Genomic DNA, 16,783 nt, shown 5'->3' with positions numbered 1-16,783 from the left:
GCAAATCTCTCTCTGTCTCTGTCTCTCCCTCTATCCCCCCCACCCCCAACAAGGGGGCGGGGGTTATAGTTGCTAGTGACTTCCAGTAAAATGTCTGGGAAAGTATTTTAAGACTACAAGGTTAAAAGTCTATGCTGCTTAATTTTATATGTGTGAACACAGGCTTATGTTTTCAGAGAGAAAATGTACAGCTCTGTCGATACATAGAAACATGGATTTGTTGTCACTCCTTGGCCTTTGTGCCTTGATGAGATGCTGATTTGCCTTGTTTTGACTTTCATTGCAAGCTTTGTTCTCCATGAAATGAAGTTAGTTGAACTTTTTACAAGTTCAAGTGTAGTGATCACCTTTTACTTTCTGAAAAGTACCTAGGTAAAAGCTTCCTAAACAGTTTTATATTTCACTTGATTACACTCCTCACCACTATGCTGCAAGGTGTAGTGGTGCACACCTGTGATCTAGTGCCTGGAAGCTGAGACTGGAGGGCTGAGTCAACTTCGTAAGAATTTTTCTTTAAAAAGGGGTGGGGGATATATTTATCACTGGAGTAAGTGTTCACTCTGTCAAAAGAACAGCAATATTTACTCTGATAGTAATCTCTTGCCTCTACCCACGAATTGATTGTGTCAGCTAACAGACATAAGATAGAGTAAAAAGAAGTGACTGATATGGAACAAACAAGCCGCATGCCTTTAGTTAGTCTAGGCACACAGGAGGAAGAAGACAGACAGGGCTACTTAGGGAAACCAGTCTCAACATAACAAAACATAAAAGGGAAAAGAAAATACTGGTTTTGGATATGTCTGCTAATGTGTTGTAAGTAATGAAGTCAAAATTTTCTGTTTTGTTTTTAGGGTTGAACTGATATTAGATCAGTTAGGTCTATAGATTTACAGGTCTGTATAATTATAGAAATACGTAAGTGACTACATGTTAAAAAAAGTCATTTTGCGTGTGCGGTTGTGTGGGCGTGCATGCACGGAGGTCACTTTGTGGAGTCAGTTCTTTCCTTCCACCTTTAATGGCTTCTGGAGATTGAACTTGGTTGTCAGGTTTGTGTGGTGTCTTAGTTACTTTTCTGTTGCTATGAAAAGGCACCATGACCAAGGCAACTTAATAAAAGAGCATTCAATGGGCTCTCATGATCTCAGAAGTGAGTTCACGGTCATCATGGTCGGGACCATGGTAGCAGGCAGGCGTGGGGCGGTAGCAGTGCTGAGAATGTGCATGTTGACAACCACAAGGCAGGGAAGCTGCCTGCTGGAATGAAGACTTTGAAACCTGGAAGCCCCATGCCCAGTAACAAACCTTCTCCAATAAGGCACCATCTTCTAATCCTTCTCCAGCAGTCCTACCAGTGGGGATCACAGCGTTCAATCATGTGAGCCTGCAGTGGCCATTCTCAGTCAAATTGTAATATATGGCAAACACTCTTACCCACTTTGTCATCTTGCCAGACCTATAAATATCTGTTTCTATACAAATCTACATATGATCATTTCTCTTTATATTGTTTGAAATTATTTGTTATATAATATCTTAGCTTTAAAAATAAAGATATTAATATATTTTTAAATAGATCACTGTTTTTCACATTGGATCAGAGGATCATCAAGATATAGATGTGGCCATACTCACTGCACTGCTGAAAGGTAAGGGTTCTTTGATTTTGTTATGAAGCAGGGTCTTTACATAGCCCTGGCAGTCCAGGAACTCCATAGATCCTCCTGCATCTACCTCCTAAGCGCTGAGATTAAGGATAATAATGCTCAACTAAAAAGGTAAGATTCTAAAAATATGTTATCTTTAAAGTATGTCCTATAAGATAGGAATTTTTTTGTGTCAAGGTCAGAGAAGTTGATTTTTAAATAGTTGTTCTTCTTCTTTGGGTTTCTCTGTTTAGCCCTGGCTGTCCTGGAGCTCACTCTGTAGACCAGGCTGGCCTCAAACTCAGAAATGTGCCACCACTGCCTGGGTTAAATAGTTTTTCTTTATGAAAGACGCAGGTTAATTTTAAATTGTCAACAAATTAGTTATGTAGACTTAGTTTGATGTCTTGTAGATTTAACTGGATGGATGGATTCATTCATTCATTCGTTCATTCATGTGTTTTTTACATACACACATGAAATGGGATGTATTTTAAAAAATGACTTTAAAGATATTCAAGTATTTAGCTGATAGCTATAAAAGAGATTACTTAAATATACTAATTTCTTCTGAAGAAAATATGAACTAATGTGGTCTTTCCAAATACTACAGATACCCACTGGTTTAAAAAAATGTCATAGTGATAAGTATTTTCAAAAGTGAGAAATGAAAATTGTGTTCTATTGGGAAGCCACATATTTGGAGATAGGGTAGGAACAAAGGTCTTATTGTCCATTAAAGTGTCCCAGATATTAGACTACAACAAATTACCACTATGTTTTCAAACATAATATAGTTAAGTATAAATCATCTTGGATCAAGAGATGCTTAAGTGGTCAGGAACCATAGGCGTAGTAAGAAAGAGAGATGGCATAAATATCACAACATAAGATAATAATAGAACACTATCTGTATGTACTGTTTGCCGTAAGGTATTCTGGGTGCTAGTCTCAGTAGGAAAGTGGATTGTGTCCTTATTTTATCCTTCCAGTGGTTCGACATGGTCTGTTTTCTTTGTCTTTTCTTCATCTTACAAAGGAAGAAGGCTCTAAGGAATCAAATGATAAAGTCAAGGAATTTTAAAATCACCTATATTTATAGCTCACTAAGATGGCTTTGTGGATCAGACCACTTGCCCACATGAGCCTGACAGCACTAGTTTTGTTCTTGGAATCCATAGTGGAAGGAGAGAATCAATTTGTACACGTTGCCCTCTGAGCTACATGATTGCTGTTGTGCACACAGCCAGCCACACACACACACACACACACACACACACACACTAATGTAAAGGCTATAACTTAAAGAAAAATTGAATATCTTATAGGAAAAATATGAAAATTTGAAAAAGAATCCAAAATCTTAGATAATGAATTTATATTCCATTATTATATAAAAGTAGAAATAAGGCATTCTGTGTCCTGGCCTAGTCCGATAAATGTAGCTCTCAATTCTTATCAAAGAAGTTTGTTTTTACATGAGTTAGGAACCTTTACCCAAAGCTACAGCTACTTAAAATGTAGAGACTAACAGGCAGTGGGATATTCAATCCCAGTTGCTACATTTACTACATAACCTGTAAAACTAAGACTGAGAACGTTTTGAAAGAGAAGAAGACGACTGTTAGGAGCCAGAGGACAGGAAGTCATCTGTGATACTGTATCTTCTAGGTAAGACAGTATGACCACACGGAATCTCAGTAATACTGCTGTCCAAACAAGCTGTAAACAGCGACAGCGCCTTTGACATTTGAATGTCACAAGCCCTGTCCCTGGATGAAGAGCTACAGGCAGTTAACTACTGCTGAGCTATGGATACTCAGTCTTCACCAGGAAGACATGCCACAGTTGGTTATGCAACACTGGGTAGTCATCCCTAGACACCAATCTCATTTTTTAAAAAATAATAAAGTAGAAATGAATTGTAAATAAGTGCTATTGCCTCCTTCCCAACTTTTTTATACTTTTTTTTTCCTTTTTTTTCTTTTTTTTTTTTTCCTTTTTTGGTATTTTTTTTTTTTTTTTTTCGAGACAGGGTTTCTCTGTATAGCCCTGGCTGTCCTGGAACTCACTCTGTAGACCAGGCTGGCCTCAAACTCAGAAATCAGCCTGCCTCTGCCTCCCAAGTGCTGGGATTAAAGGCGTGTGTCACCACGCCCGGCTTAAAATGATATATATATATTTTTAAAAAGCCATGTATAATAAATAGTTTCATGGCCGCTACTACTTGTGTTTTTAATCATATTTGCTCTGTAGATTTTACCTGGCTTTAAACTCATGATAATCCTGCTCATGCAGCCTCCCCAGAGCAAGGACGACAGCTGTTACACATCATGGTCCTCTGTTACCACCCCACCTCTCCCTCCCTCCCTCCCTCCCCACCCCCTGTGTGTGTGCCTGTGCGCGTGTGCGTGTGTATACAGTGTGCGGCCACACACACACACAGGATTCAGGTGCCACCTTTAGTCTCTGAACTTGGAGCTCACGTATCCACTGAGACTGGTTGAGAAGCAAGCTCCAGGGACCCACTTGTCTTTCTCCTTCCTAGCCCCATTCTAAGCCATAGGGTCACAGATATGTCACCGTATCTTCTTGTTTGTTTGTTTTTTAATGCAAAGGTGGTGGGGAACTGAACACAGGTTCTCACGTTCTCATAGCAAATCCTTTATCCAATCTGCCATAAGTTACATGAATCTATCTGTGGTGTGTGCACATTTGAGCATGCTGTGATGCATGTGTAGAAGTTGAAAAACAACTTGAGTTGGGTTTCTCCTTTCACCATGTAAAGCCAGAATATGGAGCTTAAGTTGTTGGGCTTTGGCAGTAAGTGCCTGTACCCACCGATCATTAGATCTCACTTAATGCAGAGAATACCCCTTTCTTAATAATTTAAAATATATGGCTATAATTACATATGTGCAGAAAAGTACTCAAAAGTTTTTTTTCAAAATTCTTAAAAGTATTGAGTATTGTGTTTGTGATGGAAACAAATCATCTTTGCTTTCTCAGTTTCTGCATTCTGATTTTCTTTTCTACTGAGGCAATTTTTTTTCCTCTTTCTGGGGTGTTTGTTTGTTTTTTGAAACAGGGTTAACTTACTCTGTAGACCAAGCTGGTCTCAACCTGCCTCTGCACCTCCTGACACCTTTGACTAGGCAATATAATTTTTATACTTAAATATAATTTTTAACAGTAACGTCCCATGATGGTGTATACGACCTGTATAAATTTAAGGGTTCTAGGGGGAGTTTGTAAGTGCTTAGAGGTTGATGGAGATACACTTACCAACTGTTTTTTCTTTATTCAATTAGGTACTAATGCATCTGCATTTGACCAGCTTATCCTTACACTGGCATGGGACAGAGTTGATATTGCCAAAAATCATGTATTTGTTTATGGACAACAGTGGCTGGTATGTAGATAATCTAAATACACACAGTTTATTTAATGCAGTTAACCACAGTGGACCCTTAATATTAACCACAGGTTTTATATCCATGGATTTAAATAACCACAGGACGAGTACTCTGTAGTCAAGTCTACTGAACATGTACACATGTTTCCTTTCTTATTCAGTAATCAATACAGTTTTAATTGCTCCTATTAAACTAAGTATCTTGAGTAATCTAGAGGTGGGATATTTGATACCACAGACAGCACACACCATTTTGTTAAAAGTTGAGCATCTGAATTTGGGTCTCTGAAGAGGATCCTTGAAATGGTCCCTACCACAAAAAGGAGTGATTGTAATAAACAGTATTTATAAGGACTGTGTTTCCACTCATATTTTACTGTCTTACCCAAGTATAAATATTAGTAAGTCATATTTCCTTAACAACTTTGTTTTTTAATAAGGTATGAATATCTGTAAAAATTCAACAGTTGTCTTGGAACTCTTGTTCTGTGTACAGAATTCATTATAACATGCCATGATGTTAGTTTAGTTTCTATGTAGTCCCTCCTATTTACTATTTATTGATGATTTATCTTTCTGCTCCTAGAAAATGTGAGTTCAAGAGTATTTTTTAATTGTGTGCTGTCCCCCACCCCTTTACACACACACACACACACACACACACACACACACACACACACACACACACACAGACAGTATGTTCATTGCCTGTAAAATGTCTGGCTAGTTTCTGTTATATGTCTGAATCCCTAGAGAGACAGGGTAAATGTGTAATTTATCAAAGAATCAAAGTAAAAGTAACATAGGTTAGAATGTAAATACTACAAGTAAGAATAAATAATAGTTTGCATGTGATGAGAGAAAATAATATATAAAAATGGGAATAATATCTATGATAAATTATAGGCTATTGTAGAAAATATATTCTTTTAAGTTTTTTTTAGTGTAACATCAAAATATTTTTCTCGTCAGAACTGAATACTGAAAAATATTTTTTTAAAAAAGCATGCTTCTGTCTTAATTTCATCATGTGCAGCTAATATGTGTGGTTACTAGGTAAATAAATGTACATTAGAGTCCATACCCTCCTCTAGGTAAGGAAAATAGGATGAATTGGAGATGGTGATATAAGATACTGTAGGGAAATTGTGGAGTTGTATGGCAAACCTCTGGGGACAGAATCAGAATATTTAAATTAGTTATTTCCAAAATAACTTTTTGTTACAAAGAGGTTTTTTTTTTTTTTTTTTTTTAAGCATCTAATGCTGAAGTATTGAACGTATAGCTGGGATGTAGTTTAGTGTGTCAAGTGTAATAGTTGAGTGTGTCTGGTATGTGGGAAGCCCTGAGTGCCACACCCAGCATGGCATAGACTGGGTGCTGCACACGCTTCTGTAGCTCCAGCACTAGAGGCGGAGCTGGAAGCAGAGACGTTTACCTTCTCAGCCAGCCTGGGCCTGGTTCTCAGGTTAATTGATGGTGGAATTCTGTAGCTCCTTTCTGCTATGCCTATTTAACATTTGTTGTCTTACAGATAGAACATTTGTGTAATGGTATTTAGGGAGTGCTGTGAAAGATATGCCTTTTTCTCCATTCTCTAGTTACTGTAGGTCACTGTTTGCATTTTTCTAATCCTGTTCCCAAATTATTTGAGAATATATAGGTATAAATTATGAGGACTTGTATTTAAGTAATTGATAGTTTAAAGATGTGAAATCTCTTTATTAATTTGATACTCTAGGTTGGATCCTTGGAACAGGCTATGCTTGATGCTCTTGTAATGGACAGAGTTTCATTTGTAAAACTTCTTATTGAAAACGGAGTAAGCATGCATAAATTCCTTACCATTCCCAGACTGGAAGAACTTTATAACACTGTAAGTCTGGTATTTCTTTTGTTCACTGTTTTATTGTCTTTTAAATGCCATTTTCCCTAAAATGCATATGCTTATTAATAAGGTTTTCAGTGTCTTAGCTGTTATGGGGAGGAGAAGTGCTCTATTCTGATAATGGTTATTGTATGACAGCCTGAAACCACCATCCTGTTTTAGAGGCCCTCCTCTATTAACATAGTCATACTTTTTGTTTTTGTTTTTGACTCTTGTTTATTGGAAAATGTACACTATATTTTTCTTCTTGTTTTTTTTTTTTTAAGATTTTATTTTATGTATAAGAGCACAGTATCGCTCTCTTCAGACACACTAGAAGAAGGCATCGGATCCCATTACAGATGGTTGTGAGCCACCATGTGGTTGTTGGGAATTGAACTCAAGACATCTGGTAGAGCAGTCAGTGCTCTTAACCACCAAGATATCTCTCCAGTCCTTTCTTCTTGTTTCTTAAATCCAGTATTGTTGACCTTCTGGTATTTCTTTTGGTGTGCTGTTTTTTCATTTTTCTTGTAAAGATTTAATATTTTTATTTCATATTTCATGTCAGTACTACTGAGGAGGGTAAACATTTCATGGTTTTCTTTGGATCCAGTGTAAATTTAATTGAGCTCTGCTGTGAAGAATACTAAACAACGCCAAGGTTTATAATTTCTTTAAAAACTATATATTAATCAATTTTTACTGCATTTTTATTCCTGGTGTCTTTTTATTTCTACTTGGTCATTTCTGATTGACTTTACTACCACTGTTTTTTGTTTGTTCTTCGAGACAGGGTTTCTCTGTGTAGCCCTGGCTTTCCTAGAACTCACTCTGTAGACCAGGCTGACCCTGAACTCAGAAATCTGCCTGCCTCTGCCTCCCGAGTGCTGGGATTAAAGGAGTGTGCCACCATTGCCAGCTCTACCACTGTTAAGCATTTTAATTTTCTTATCTATATCTTTTAAATCTCTTTCCTTGATCAAATGTTTTTAGAATAACATACTTTAATGTCTTTCTGAAGTTTAGAAACCTTTGTGTCTGTACCATATTGCTTGAGTGAGGTAGATAATTTGATTATTTTAAAATTCTGAGACAGAGTCTCACTATATAGACATGGCTTGCCTACAACTCTCAGTGTAGATCAAGCCTGCCTAGAACTCAAAAGTTGAGTTGGGCTGCTTCTGCCTCTATAGAGTGCTGGGATTAACGGCACGTGTCACTATGCTGGATGAATGGTAGCCACATTTATACCCCACCTGTTTTCCTCACTCCATCTTTTTATTCAGTACCTCAACCTCAGAAACTGTTATGTTCTCAGTATATTTTCTCCTATTTTCTAAACACACAAGCTTTTTAGAAAAACACTGATTACTTGATTATGCTGGCCTGCCTTTTTTTAATCTAGCCTTCATTTATTGAAATTTTATTCTGTGATGATACTGCTATTTTGGTTTTATTTGTTAATACTATCTAGTATAATCATCCTGATCCTTATATGTGTCCTGTCTCATGTTAACTAATGTAAAAATTAAAAGGATTGCTTACTGTTGATATGAAGTTTTATCTCTGAAATAGAAATCAAATATAAAACAATAAAAACAAAACTTGATCCTTTTAGCGGAGAAGTTCAAGAGGTTCTTTTTAAGTCCCATAATTAACAAAAAGGGAGGTTGTTTATTTTAGACTAAATTTAATAGTTTCCTCATGTTTTTCCCTAAAGAAACAAGGTCCAACCAATCCAATGTTGTTCCATCTCATTCGGGATGTCAAGCAGGTAAGAGACTGTCTTTTTATAGTAAAACCTTATCTTTTAGTCTTTTTGTACATTATTTTTGCTTCCAAAGCACCTAAGTGCATTTTAAAAGTGTCCTTAGAAACAATAGCTTTTTGTACAAGGTAAAATAAGAATTATTTTTGTCACAAGAGCTTTGGGGCTGGAGAGATGGCTCAGGTGAAAGACAGAACCCAGATTCTATTCCCAGCACCCACTGAGAGCTAATAACAGTCTGTTACTCTAGTTTCCCAGGATCTGGTGCCCTCTTCTGGCTTCTGGGTACCAAGCACATGTGTGGTCCACAGACACACATGCACATGAAATAACCATACACATAAATTAAGCAAAAGCTTATGGTTAAAGAAAAAAACAGCTTATGAAATTAATACCAATTTCCTGAGCCTCTAGTCATAGCAGATAGAACATGATACATTTTGTGATATTAACTGGTCCAGAAAGGAATATCAGTGATTGAATATGTCTTCTTTCTCTTATCAGAAATATTTTCCTAGACAATTGTCTAACTGTAAAGGAGAGTGAGTGAGTGATGCATGAAAGCATTGCTCTTCAGTGCTGAAGAAAGGCTGAAATGTGCTGCCCTTCCTTAGCAATAGTCACAGTGGCGTCTGCAGTACCTGAATAGATAAATGAAGCATGACACCTCTTTTCTCCTCTTGGTGTACTGTGAATTGCTTATTTTAACCATTTCTTAACCAATTTTAGAGTCTTTTAAATTACTGCTGTCAAATACAACTTTTTTTCTTTTTGTTTGTGAGATCCACCTGCCTGATTCCCAAGTCCCAAGCACAACCACACCAGGCAGTAATTCAAATATTTGAAGATTTCTAAAACCAAAATACTTTGTCTTGTTTTATTTTGATTTGAGACAAGGTCTTACTCTCTACCTCTGGCTGTCCTGGAAATCATACAGCTCTGCCTGCTTCTGCCTCCTGAGTGCTGGGGCTAAAGGCTATGCCACTTTGTCTGGCTTAAAGTACTTTCAAAAATTTATTTTGTAAAAACTTTTATGTATTACTGTGAGTATACTATTAATAAGCTTATCCCTACCCTTTTTTTGAGACAGTGTTTCTTTACGTAGACCTTGCTATCCTGGATCTCACTATGTAGACTAGGATGGCTTTGAAATCTCAGAAATATGTCTGCTTTTCCCTTATGATTGCTAGGATTCTAGGGGTATGCCACTGCCACCTGGCAATAAACCAAGCCTAATAAACTTTACATTTTTGTGGCTTTTGATTTTTTTATTTTTTATTTTTGTAATACAGAACAAACTTAAGAAGTGGGTAGCTTATGATTTAGAGAGTTGAGAGTTATGAACTTAAACATTTAAAACCAACATTTAGGAAAATGATATTGATGTGAAGGCAGAATTAGTTATTAATAAGTAGCATTCGGCCAGGAAGTGGTAGCTCATGCCTTTAATCCCATCACTTGGGAGGCAGAGGCAGGCGGATTTCTGAGTTCGAGGCCAGCCTGGTCTACAAAGTGAGTTCCAGGACAGCCAGGGATATACAGAGAAACCCTGTCTCGGGGAAATAAGGGGGGAGGGGGGATTAAATAAATAAATAGCATTCAACTGGTAGATTTTAATATTTAATGAAAAATTTTAAATTCTGTAGTGTGTACACTACATTTCATAAATGACTTATATTCTAAAAGTTCGCTTTATGTTAATTTATCCTACAAAAATAAAATTGCAAGTGATAGTTAAATCCTGGACAAGGATATAAAAATTTGTGCAATATGTAGTATAGCTATGAGAATGTCTGTTTAAAAAGAGAATGTCTGTTTAAAAAGTGAATGTTTCTGGGCTAGTCTAGAAACATAATACATCTTTGTAGAAAATGCAGTTTGTGAGATAATATATTTAGCTTTAATAGTTTATAGCCTCTGTGTGTGGAATCTTGGAAGATAATAATCATATCTAAGACCTCAAAAAATGTCATCTCCTCATGAATCTTCTCTCTCTCTCTCTTTTTTAAAAAAATTCATATATATGAGCACACTAGCTATCTTCAGACGCACCAGAAGAGGGCATCTGATCCCATTACAGGTGGTTGTGAGCTACTATGTGGTTGATGGGATTTGAACTCAGGACTTCCAGAAGAGCAGTCAGCCTCTTAACCACTGAGCCATCTCTCCAGCTCCCTTCTTATCTCATATACGGAGAGAGAAACAATCATTCATTCCTTTTGTAAAGATAACTGTTGGCAACACAACTTTCTATAGCAAATAAATTCTTCCTAATTTGGCAGATTATGTCTATTTCTAGGCATGGCAAAGTAATAATGAGTAATATTATTCTGTCTGTGTATTATTTTGTTTCCAGGGTAATCTCCCCCCGGGGTACAAGATCACTTTAATTGATATAGGACTTGTGATTGAGTATCTCATGGGAGGAACCTACAGATGCACATACACACGAAAACGTTTTCGATTGATATATAATAGTCTTGGTGGAAATAACCGGGTATGTATAATTTTGGTGGTTAAATGTTAAGAATCAGTTACAGGAGCTGAGTTTGATGGGGCATCCTTATAATCTCTATATTTGAGAGGCAGGCGGTGGTGCAGGAGAATGGCTGAGTTTGAGGCCAGCCGGGTTTACATAGTGAGTTACAGGTTAGCCAGAACTGCTGGTAAAACCCTGTTTCAAACCAAAATAAAATTAAGGGTATAGAAGTATTTCCAAGGTAGAATGATTCCCTAGTTTGTGTTGGTCAGTCTTTAAATTAGATGCCCAGCATCAACTGGTCTTCAGAGTGAGTTCCAGGACAGCCAAGGCTACACAGAGAGACCCTGTCTCAAAAAAAAAAAAAAAAAACCAAAACAAAAAAAAAACCCAGAAACAAGATAAAACAAAAAGAATAGTGACAGTGATATTGTCTTCAAATGTGAGATTTTAGGAGGACCTCTGAGTTCAATGCTAGCCTGGTCCACAAGCCTTCTAGACCAGTGAGGGCTACATAAACTCACTCACGCTCACACACCCCTACCTAATCTTTAAAGTAATTAAAAGCATTTTGAATTGTAGCATGTACGTACATGTAATTCCAGTTCCTTTGGTGGCTCAGCTAGGTCAGTATCTTGAGAATGTCAGTTTAATTACAACCAGGCTTGGCAACATAGAGATCCATCACAGATAGAAGGAAAAACCACAGCTAGAGACTAGATAGGTGCAGTCATCATGATACATATGTAATCATTGGCCTTGGTGGCAGAAGCAAGTTCAAGGCCAGCTTGGGCTACAAGTAAGATGATACTTCAAAAGAAAAAGAAAAAAATAGTAGTCATTTTTACACATTGACAAATATTTACAAAGATTTATGAATTACCCTGAAATTTTTTTATAACATTTCAGCATATTTTAACTTTAAAAAAAATAATAAGCTCTCATTTTCAGAGGTCAGGTCGAAATACCTCCAGCAGCACCCCTCAGTTGCGAAAGAGTCATGAAACTTTTGGCAATAGAGCTGATAAAAAGGAAAAAATGAGACACAATCATTTCATTAAAACAGCCCAACCCTACAGACCAAAGGTACGTTTTTATTTTGTTTTTTTTTAAAAAAAAAAGGTTTATTTTGCTTATTAAAGATGGAAATATTATCTTTTCTAAAAGTTTTATTTTGATTTTTTACTAATTAGTATTACTATGTGAAAACTTTGATTTAGTGAGAATTGATCATTTGTTTGTTTGTTTGTTTATTTGTTTGTTTGTTTTATAAGACAGGATTTCTTGGTGAAGCCCTGGGTGTCCTAGAACTCTATAGATTAAGCTGGCCAAGTGCTCAAAAGATTTGCCTGCTCCCCCCCTTACCCCACCCCCCAAAAAAAAGAATTCTGCCACCACACCTGGCTTGAGAATTATCATTTAGTTTGGGATATTTTTATATCTTTAATGCTTCATTTTTCCATAAAGAAAGATAATCATAAATTAATGATTCTATCAATGTTGTCCAGTTATAGCCATGATAATAACCAGATTCAAAATTTTTTGACTAGTTTTATTCTGTATAAAAAACAAAAGTATTATCTAAACTTTAAATTTGCATTTTATCAGATACTAGTTCACATATTATGGCTATAACTCAAATTTTTGTTGAAAAGGCATTTTATAAAATGAGTAAATTATAATAAAAAGTAATGTTTTTGAAATTTACTTTATCCTGCATTTTAAAGTTAATAGAGGATATTTTTATTAAGAAATTTATTAATTAATTGTCATAAGGCCTTGTTATTACTGTTACCACTGGTGTAAGATGCTGGAGGTGAGATCCCAGCCTCTTCACGTACTAAGCACCCTGTGCTGGGCAGTCAGTGTCTCCAGCCCTCATATGGCCCTACTGTGAGTCTTACAGTATTTGTTTCCTTTGAAGATGGATGCATCTATGGAAGAAGGAAAGAAGAAAAGAACCAAAGATGAAATTGTAGATATAGATGATCCAGAGACCAAGCGCTTTCCTTATCCTCTTAATGAATTATTAATTTGGGCTTGCCTTATGAAGAGGCAGGTCATGGCCCGCTTTTTATGGCAGCATGGTGAAGAATCAATGGCTAAAGCATTAGTTGCCTGTAAAATCTATCGTTCAATGGCTTATGAGGCAAAGCAGAGTGACCTGGTAGATGATACTTCAGAGGAACTGAAGCAGTATTCCAAGTAAGTGACATTTTAACATATGATAGTGTTTGCCTGGATATTGTGGTGTAATGACCTTAACAGGGCTATGTAGTAGGAGTTGGTGGAAGTATAGAGTTTATTGGTGTAACTAAGACATGATATTTTAGTTTTATTAAGTAATTTTTTAAAATTGGAAAGAAACTGTTTTTGCTTTTTAATATATAAAACATTTCAGAAAGCAATAAAGAAATGGGAGAAGTTAAATGTAGCAATGAAGAAGCAATTATGTTAAGAATTCTGTTTGGAGGCTGGAGAGATGGCTCAGTGGTTAAGAGCACTGACTGCTCTTTCCAGAGGTCCTGAGTTCAATTCCCAGCAACCACATGGTGGCTCACAACCATCTATAATGAGATCTGATGCCCTCTTCTGGTGTGTCTGAAGACAGCAACAGTGTGTGTGTGTGTGTATGTGTGTGTGTGTGTGTGTGTGTAAAATTTTAACTTAAAGAAATCTGTTTAGAATATAAAAGAGTGGTTTTTTTAAAAGATGTATTTATTTTATGCATGTTAGTACATCACCATTGCTCCCTTTAGACACACCAGAAGAAGGCATCAGATGGTTGTGAGCCACCATGTGGTTGCTGGGAATTGAACTGAGGCCCTCTTGAAGAGCAGTCAGTGTTCTTAACCGCTGAGCCATCTCTCCAGCCCCTAAAAGAATGTTTTTGAGGTGTGTTTTTAAGTAATAAACTGATTTTAAGCTGGGAGGACATTCTAAGCAATGGAATTGCAAATACTAAAGAGTAAAATGGTTCACAAGTTTTATAATTTGCTTAGGGAGATGCAGTGTTCATCTTAGTCTGAAGACGTATTTTTTGGAAGTTTTATAGTAGGTATTTAGCTCTTCCTTTCTCTTAGCTCTAAGGAAGCCAAATTTGGGAGAGATTAATGCTTGTTGCTGAAAGCCACAATGATAAGGATTCAATTTCTGCTCAGTGAGAATTTATACTTTATTTTTCATGAGTAAGTTAGTCCCTAAATACATTGTTCTCGTTTCCATGTTTGAAATACAATGTAAAATGACTAGAGAGATGCTAGAGCACTGGCTGTTCTTCCAGAGGACCTGGGTTGAATTCTCAGCACCCACATGGCTGCTTACAACTGTCTGTAAATTTCAGTTCCAGGGATACTGACAGCCTCATACAGACATAAACGGAGGCAAAATACCAATGAACATAAAATAAAAATAAATTTAAAAAATTGTTTTAAAGAATAATGTAGAGTACTTTGAACAGAATATTGTATCACTGTTAACTTTGCTTTCCTGTAAAACCATATGATTTTATTTATAAGACCAGGAGAAAATGCTCTGGTCACCTAGTAACATTTATATTTGATGTGATGTATTTTAGTATTTTGTGATTTCCATATAGATAAAAATACCTGCTAGAGTTACCGTAATTCTAGTGCCTCACAGTCCCATAAGTGAAAATATTAAAAAACAATAAAGTTGGGCTAGAAAGATCTCTCATTGTATAAAAGCACTTAATGCTCTTGCAAAAGACCCGGTCAATTCTTAGCACCCACACAATGACTCAAAAATCCCTGTACCTCCACTTCAGAGGATCTGGTGCTTTCTTCTGGCCTTTGTGTGTTCTGTACACTTGTAATGCACATACATTGCCATAACAGTGTACAACTAAATATTGAACAACAACATTATAAAATAATTTAATTTGTAATATTTATGCATATGGGTATTCTGCTTCCATGTATATCGTTGTACCTCTGTGTGTGTGACACCCAAGGAGGACAGAAGAGGGCGTTATATCTCCTGGGACAGAGGTACTGGCAATTGTGAGCATTATGGTTGCTGGGAATCATACCCAGGAGATCTGGACGAGCAGCTAGTGCTCTGAACTACAAAGCCATCTCTCCTCTGGTTTTTAATTACATTTTATTCTATTATTTGTGAAGGGTAGTAGAATTTCTGTCTAACATGCTTTTAAAGATACCTGATTTTCAGCAGAAAACAAAACAACTCTACGATTTCTTTATCTGTGTATACTTTAGGAGTGTTTGTTTGTTTGTTTGCTTGTTTTTTAGTGATTTTGGCCAACTGGCAGTTGAATTACTGGAACAGTCCTTCAGACAGGATGAAACGATGGCTATGAAATTACTCACTTATGAACTCAAAAACTGGAGTAATTCAACCTGCCTCAAGTTAGCAGTTTCTTCAAGACTTAGACCTTTTGTAGCTCACACTTGTACACAGATGTTGTTATCTGATATGTGGATGGGACGGCTGAATATGAGAAAAAATTCCTGGTATAAGGTATATCTTAAAAATTAAAGTATTTAATGAAATGCAAAGTATAAGCAAATTAGCATACACATATCTAGTAAAATGATTTGCAAGGGAAATAGAAATTAGATGACGAGGAAATGGGTGATTGACATTTCATTCCAAGTGGGATAATGTATACTCTTCTCTACGTCTTAACTATTGAATATTTTGTAATTTGTGTATGATTATTACTATTCTGAGCTAAAAGTATGAAGTCAGTAAAAAGGAAGTGTCAACATTTTTTCTCCAATTAGCCCTGTAGAGTTTTACTGGTTTTTAAAAGGATTTTTAATTTCTAAAATTCCACACATATCATCTACTAACTTACTGTATTACTTCTAGTTAGTGCTGAGTGAATGTATCCATGTACCTAGTATATAGTCTATCAATATATGCAGGGTTTTATGTAAAAAAGATTTGGGTAAAATGGCAAGTTCTTTCAGTATTGTCATTGTGAGAGAATACAATTTTAAGTAATCCCTTTTTACTTTTATTATAGTACAAAATTAGAGGGCAGAGATTTTGTGGTATGTAAAGGTTAGAAGTAAACTTTGTTTATAGCTATATGCTGAGTCCTCGTGCTGTAGCTGTCTCAGGTAAAATAACAGCACCTTCAGAACACTGGAGTTTTGTCTAAATTAAACATAGTTTTAACAAATTGTTCAAATAACAAAATTTTATTCAAAAGACAAGTCTGTACTGATTATTAAATTCATGCTGTCACTATCATAATAGTATAATATGTAAAGAAAAAAATGAATCTTTAGTTTTCCCAACAGATGTAGGGTAAAATGAGTAGCATTCACAAGATACATAATACATAACTTACTGTTTCACTCTCTATTTATTGATTTACTGTATTTACAAAGATCACTGATTTTAAAATGCAAACTCTTATGTTTTTAAAATTTAGGTCATATTAAGCATTTTAGTTCCACCTGCCATATTAATGCTAGAGTATAAAACCAAGGCTGAAATGTCCCATATCCCACAATCTCAAGATGCTCATCAAATGACGATGGAGGATAGTGAAAACAATTTTCACAACATAACAGAAGAGATACCCATGGTAAGGAAGAAAGACTTCAGA

General features: G+C 36.1%; 1 protein-coding gene across 5 annotated transcripts in view; it reads left to right on the top strand.

Annotated features, from left to right (window-relative positions):
* Positions 1-16,783, top strand: part of Trpm7 (transient receptor potential cation channel, subfamily M, member 7) — an 84,704-nt gene that overhangs the window by 33,866 nt on the left and 34,055 nt on the right. For all 5 annotated transcript variants that reach the window (XR_001783160.2, XR_001783159.2, NM_001164325.1 and 2 more), the window contains exons 10-18: positions 1,580-1,652; positions 4,961-5,061; positions 6,806-6,940; positions 8,655-8,708; positions 11,059-11,199; positions 12,133-12,267; positions 13,106-13,386; positions 15,453-15,681; positions 16,607-16,762. Coding sequence is in view for 3 of the 5 variants with exons in the window: in NM_001164325.1 (NP_001157797.1) it covers positions 1,580-1,652; positions 4,961-5,061; positions 6,806-6,940; positions 8,655-8,708; positions 11,059-11,199; positions 12,133-12,267; positions 13,106-13,386; positions 15,453-15,681; positions 16,607-16,762 (1,305 nt within the window). In the remaining 2 variants the exon portion in view is untranslated. The remainder of the gene's footprint in view (positions 1-1,579; positions 1,653-4,960; positions 5,062-6,805; positions 6,941-8,654; positions 8,709-11,058; positions 11,200-12,132; positions 12,268-13,105; positions 13,387-15,452; positions 15,682-16,606; positions 16,763-16,783) is intronic.

Source organism: Mus musculus, chromosome 2 (genome assembly GCF_000001635.26).
Source record: "Mus musculus strain C57BL/6J chromosome 2, GRCm38.p6 C57BL/6J".
NCBI classification, from domain to species: domain Eukaryota; kingdom Metazoa; phylum Chordata; class Mammalia; order Rodentia; family Muridae; genus Mus; species Mus musculus.
Note: the sequence above shows the minus strand (reverse complement) of the source record. Positions and strands in the feature narration are given on the sequence as shown.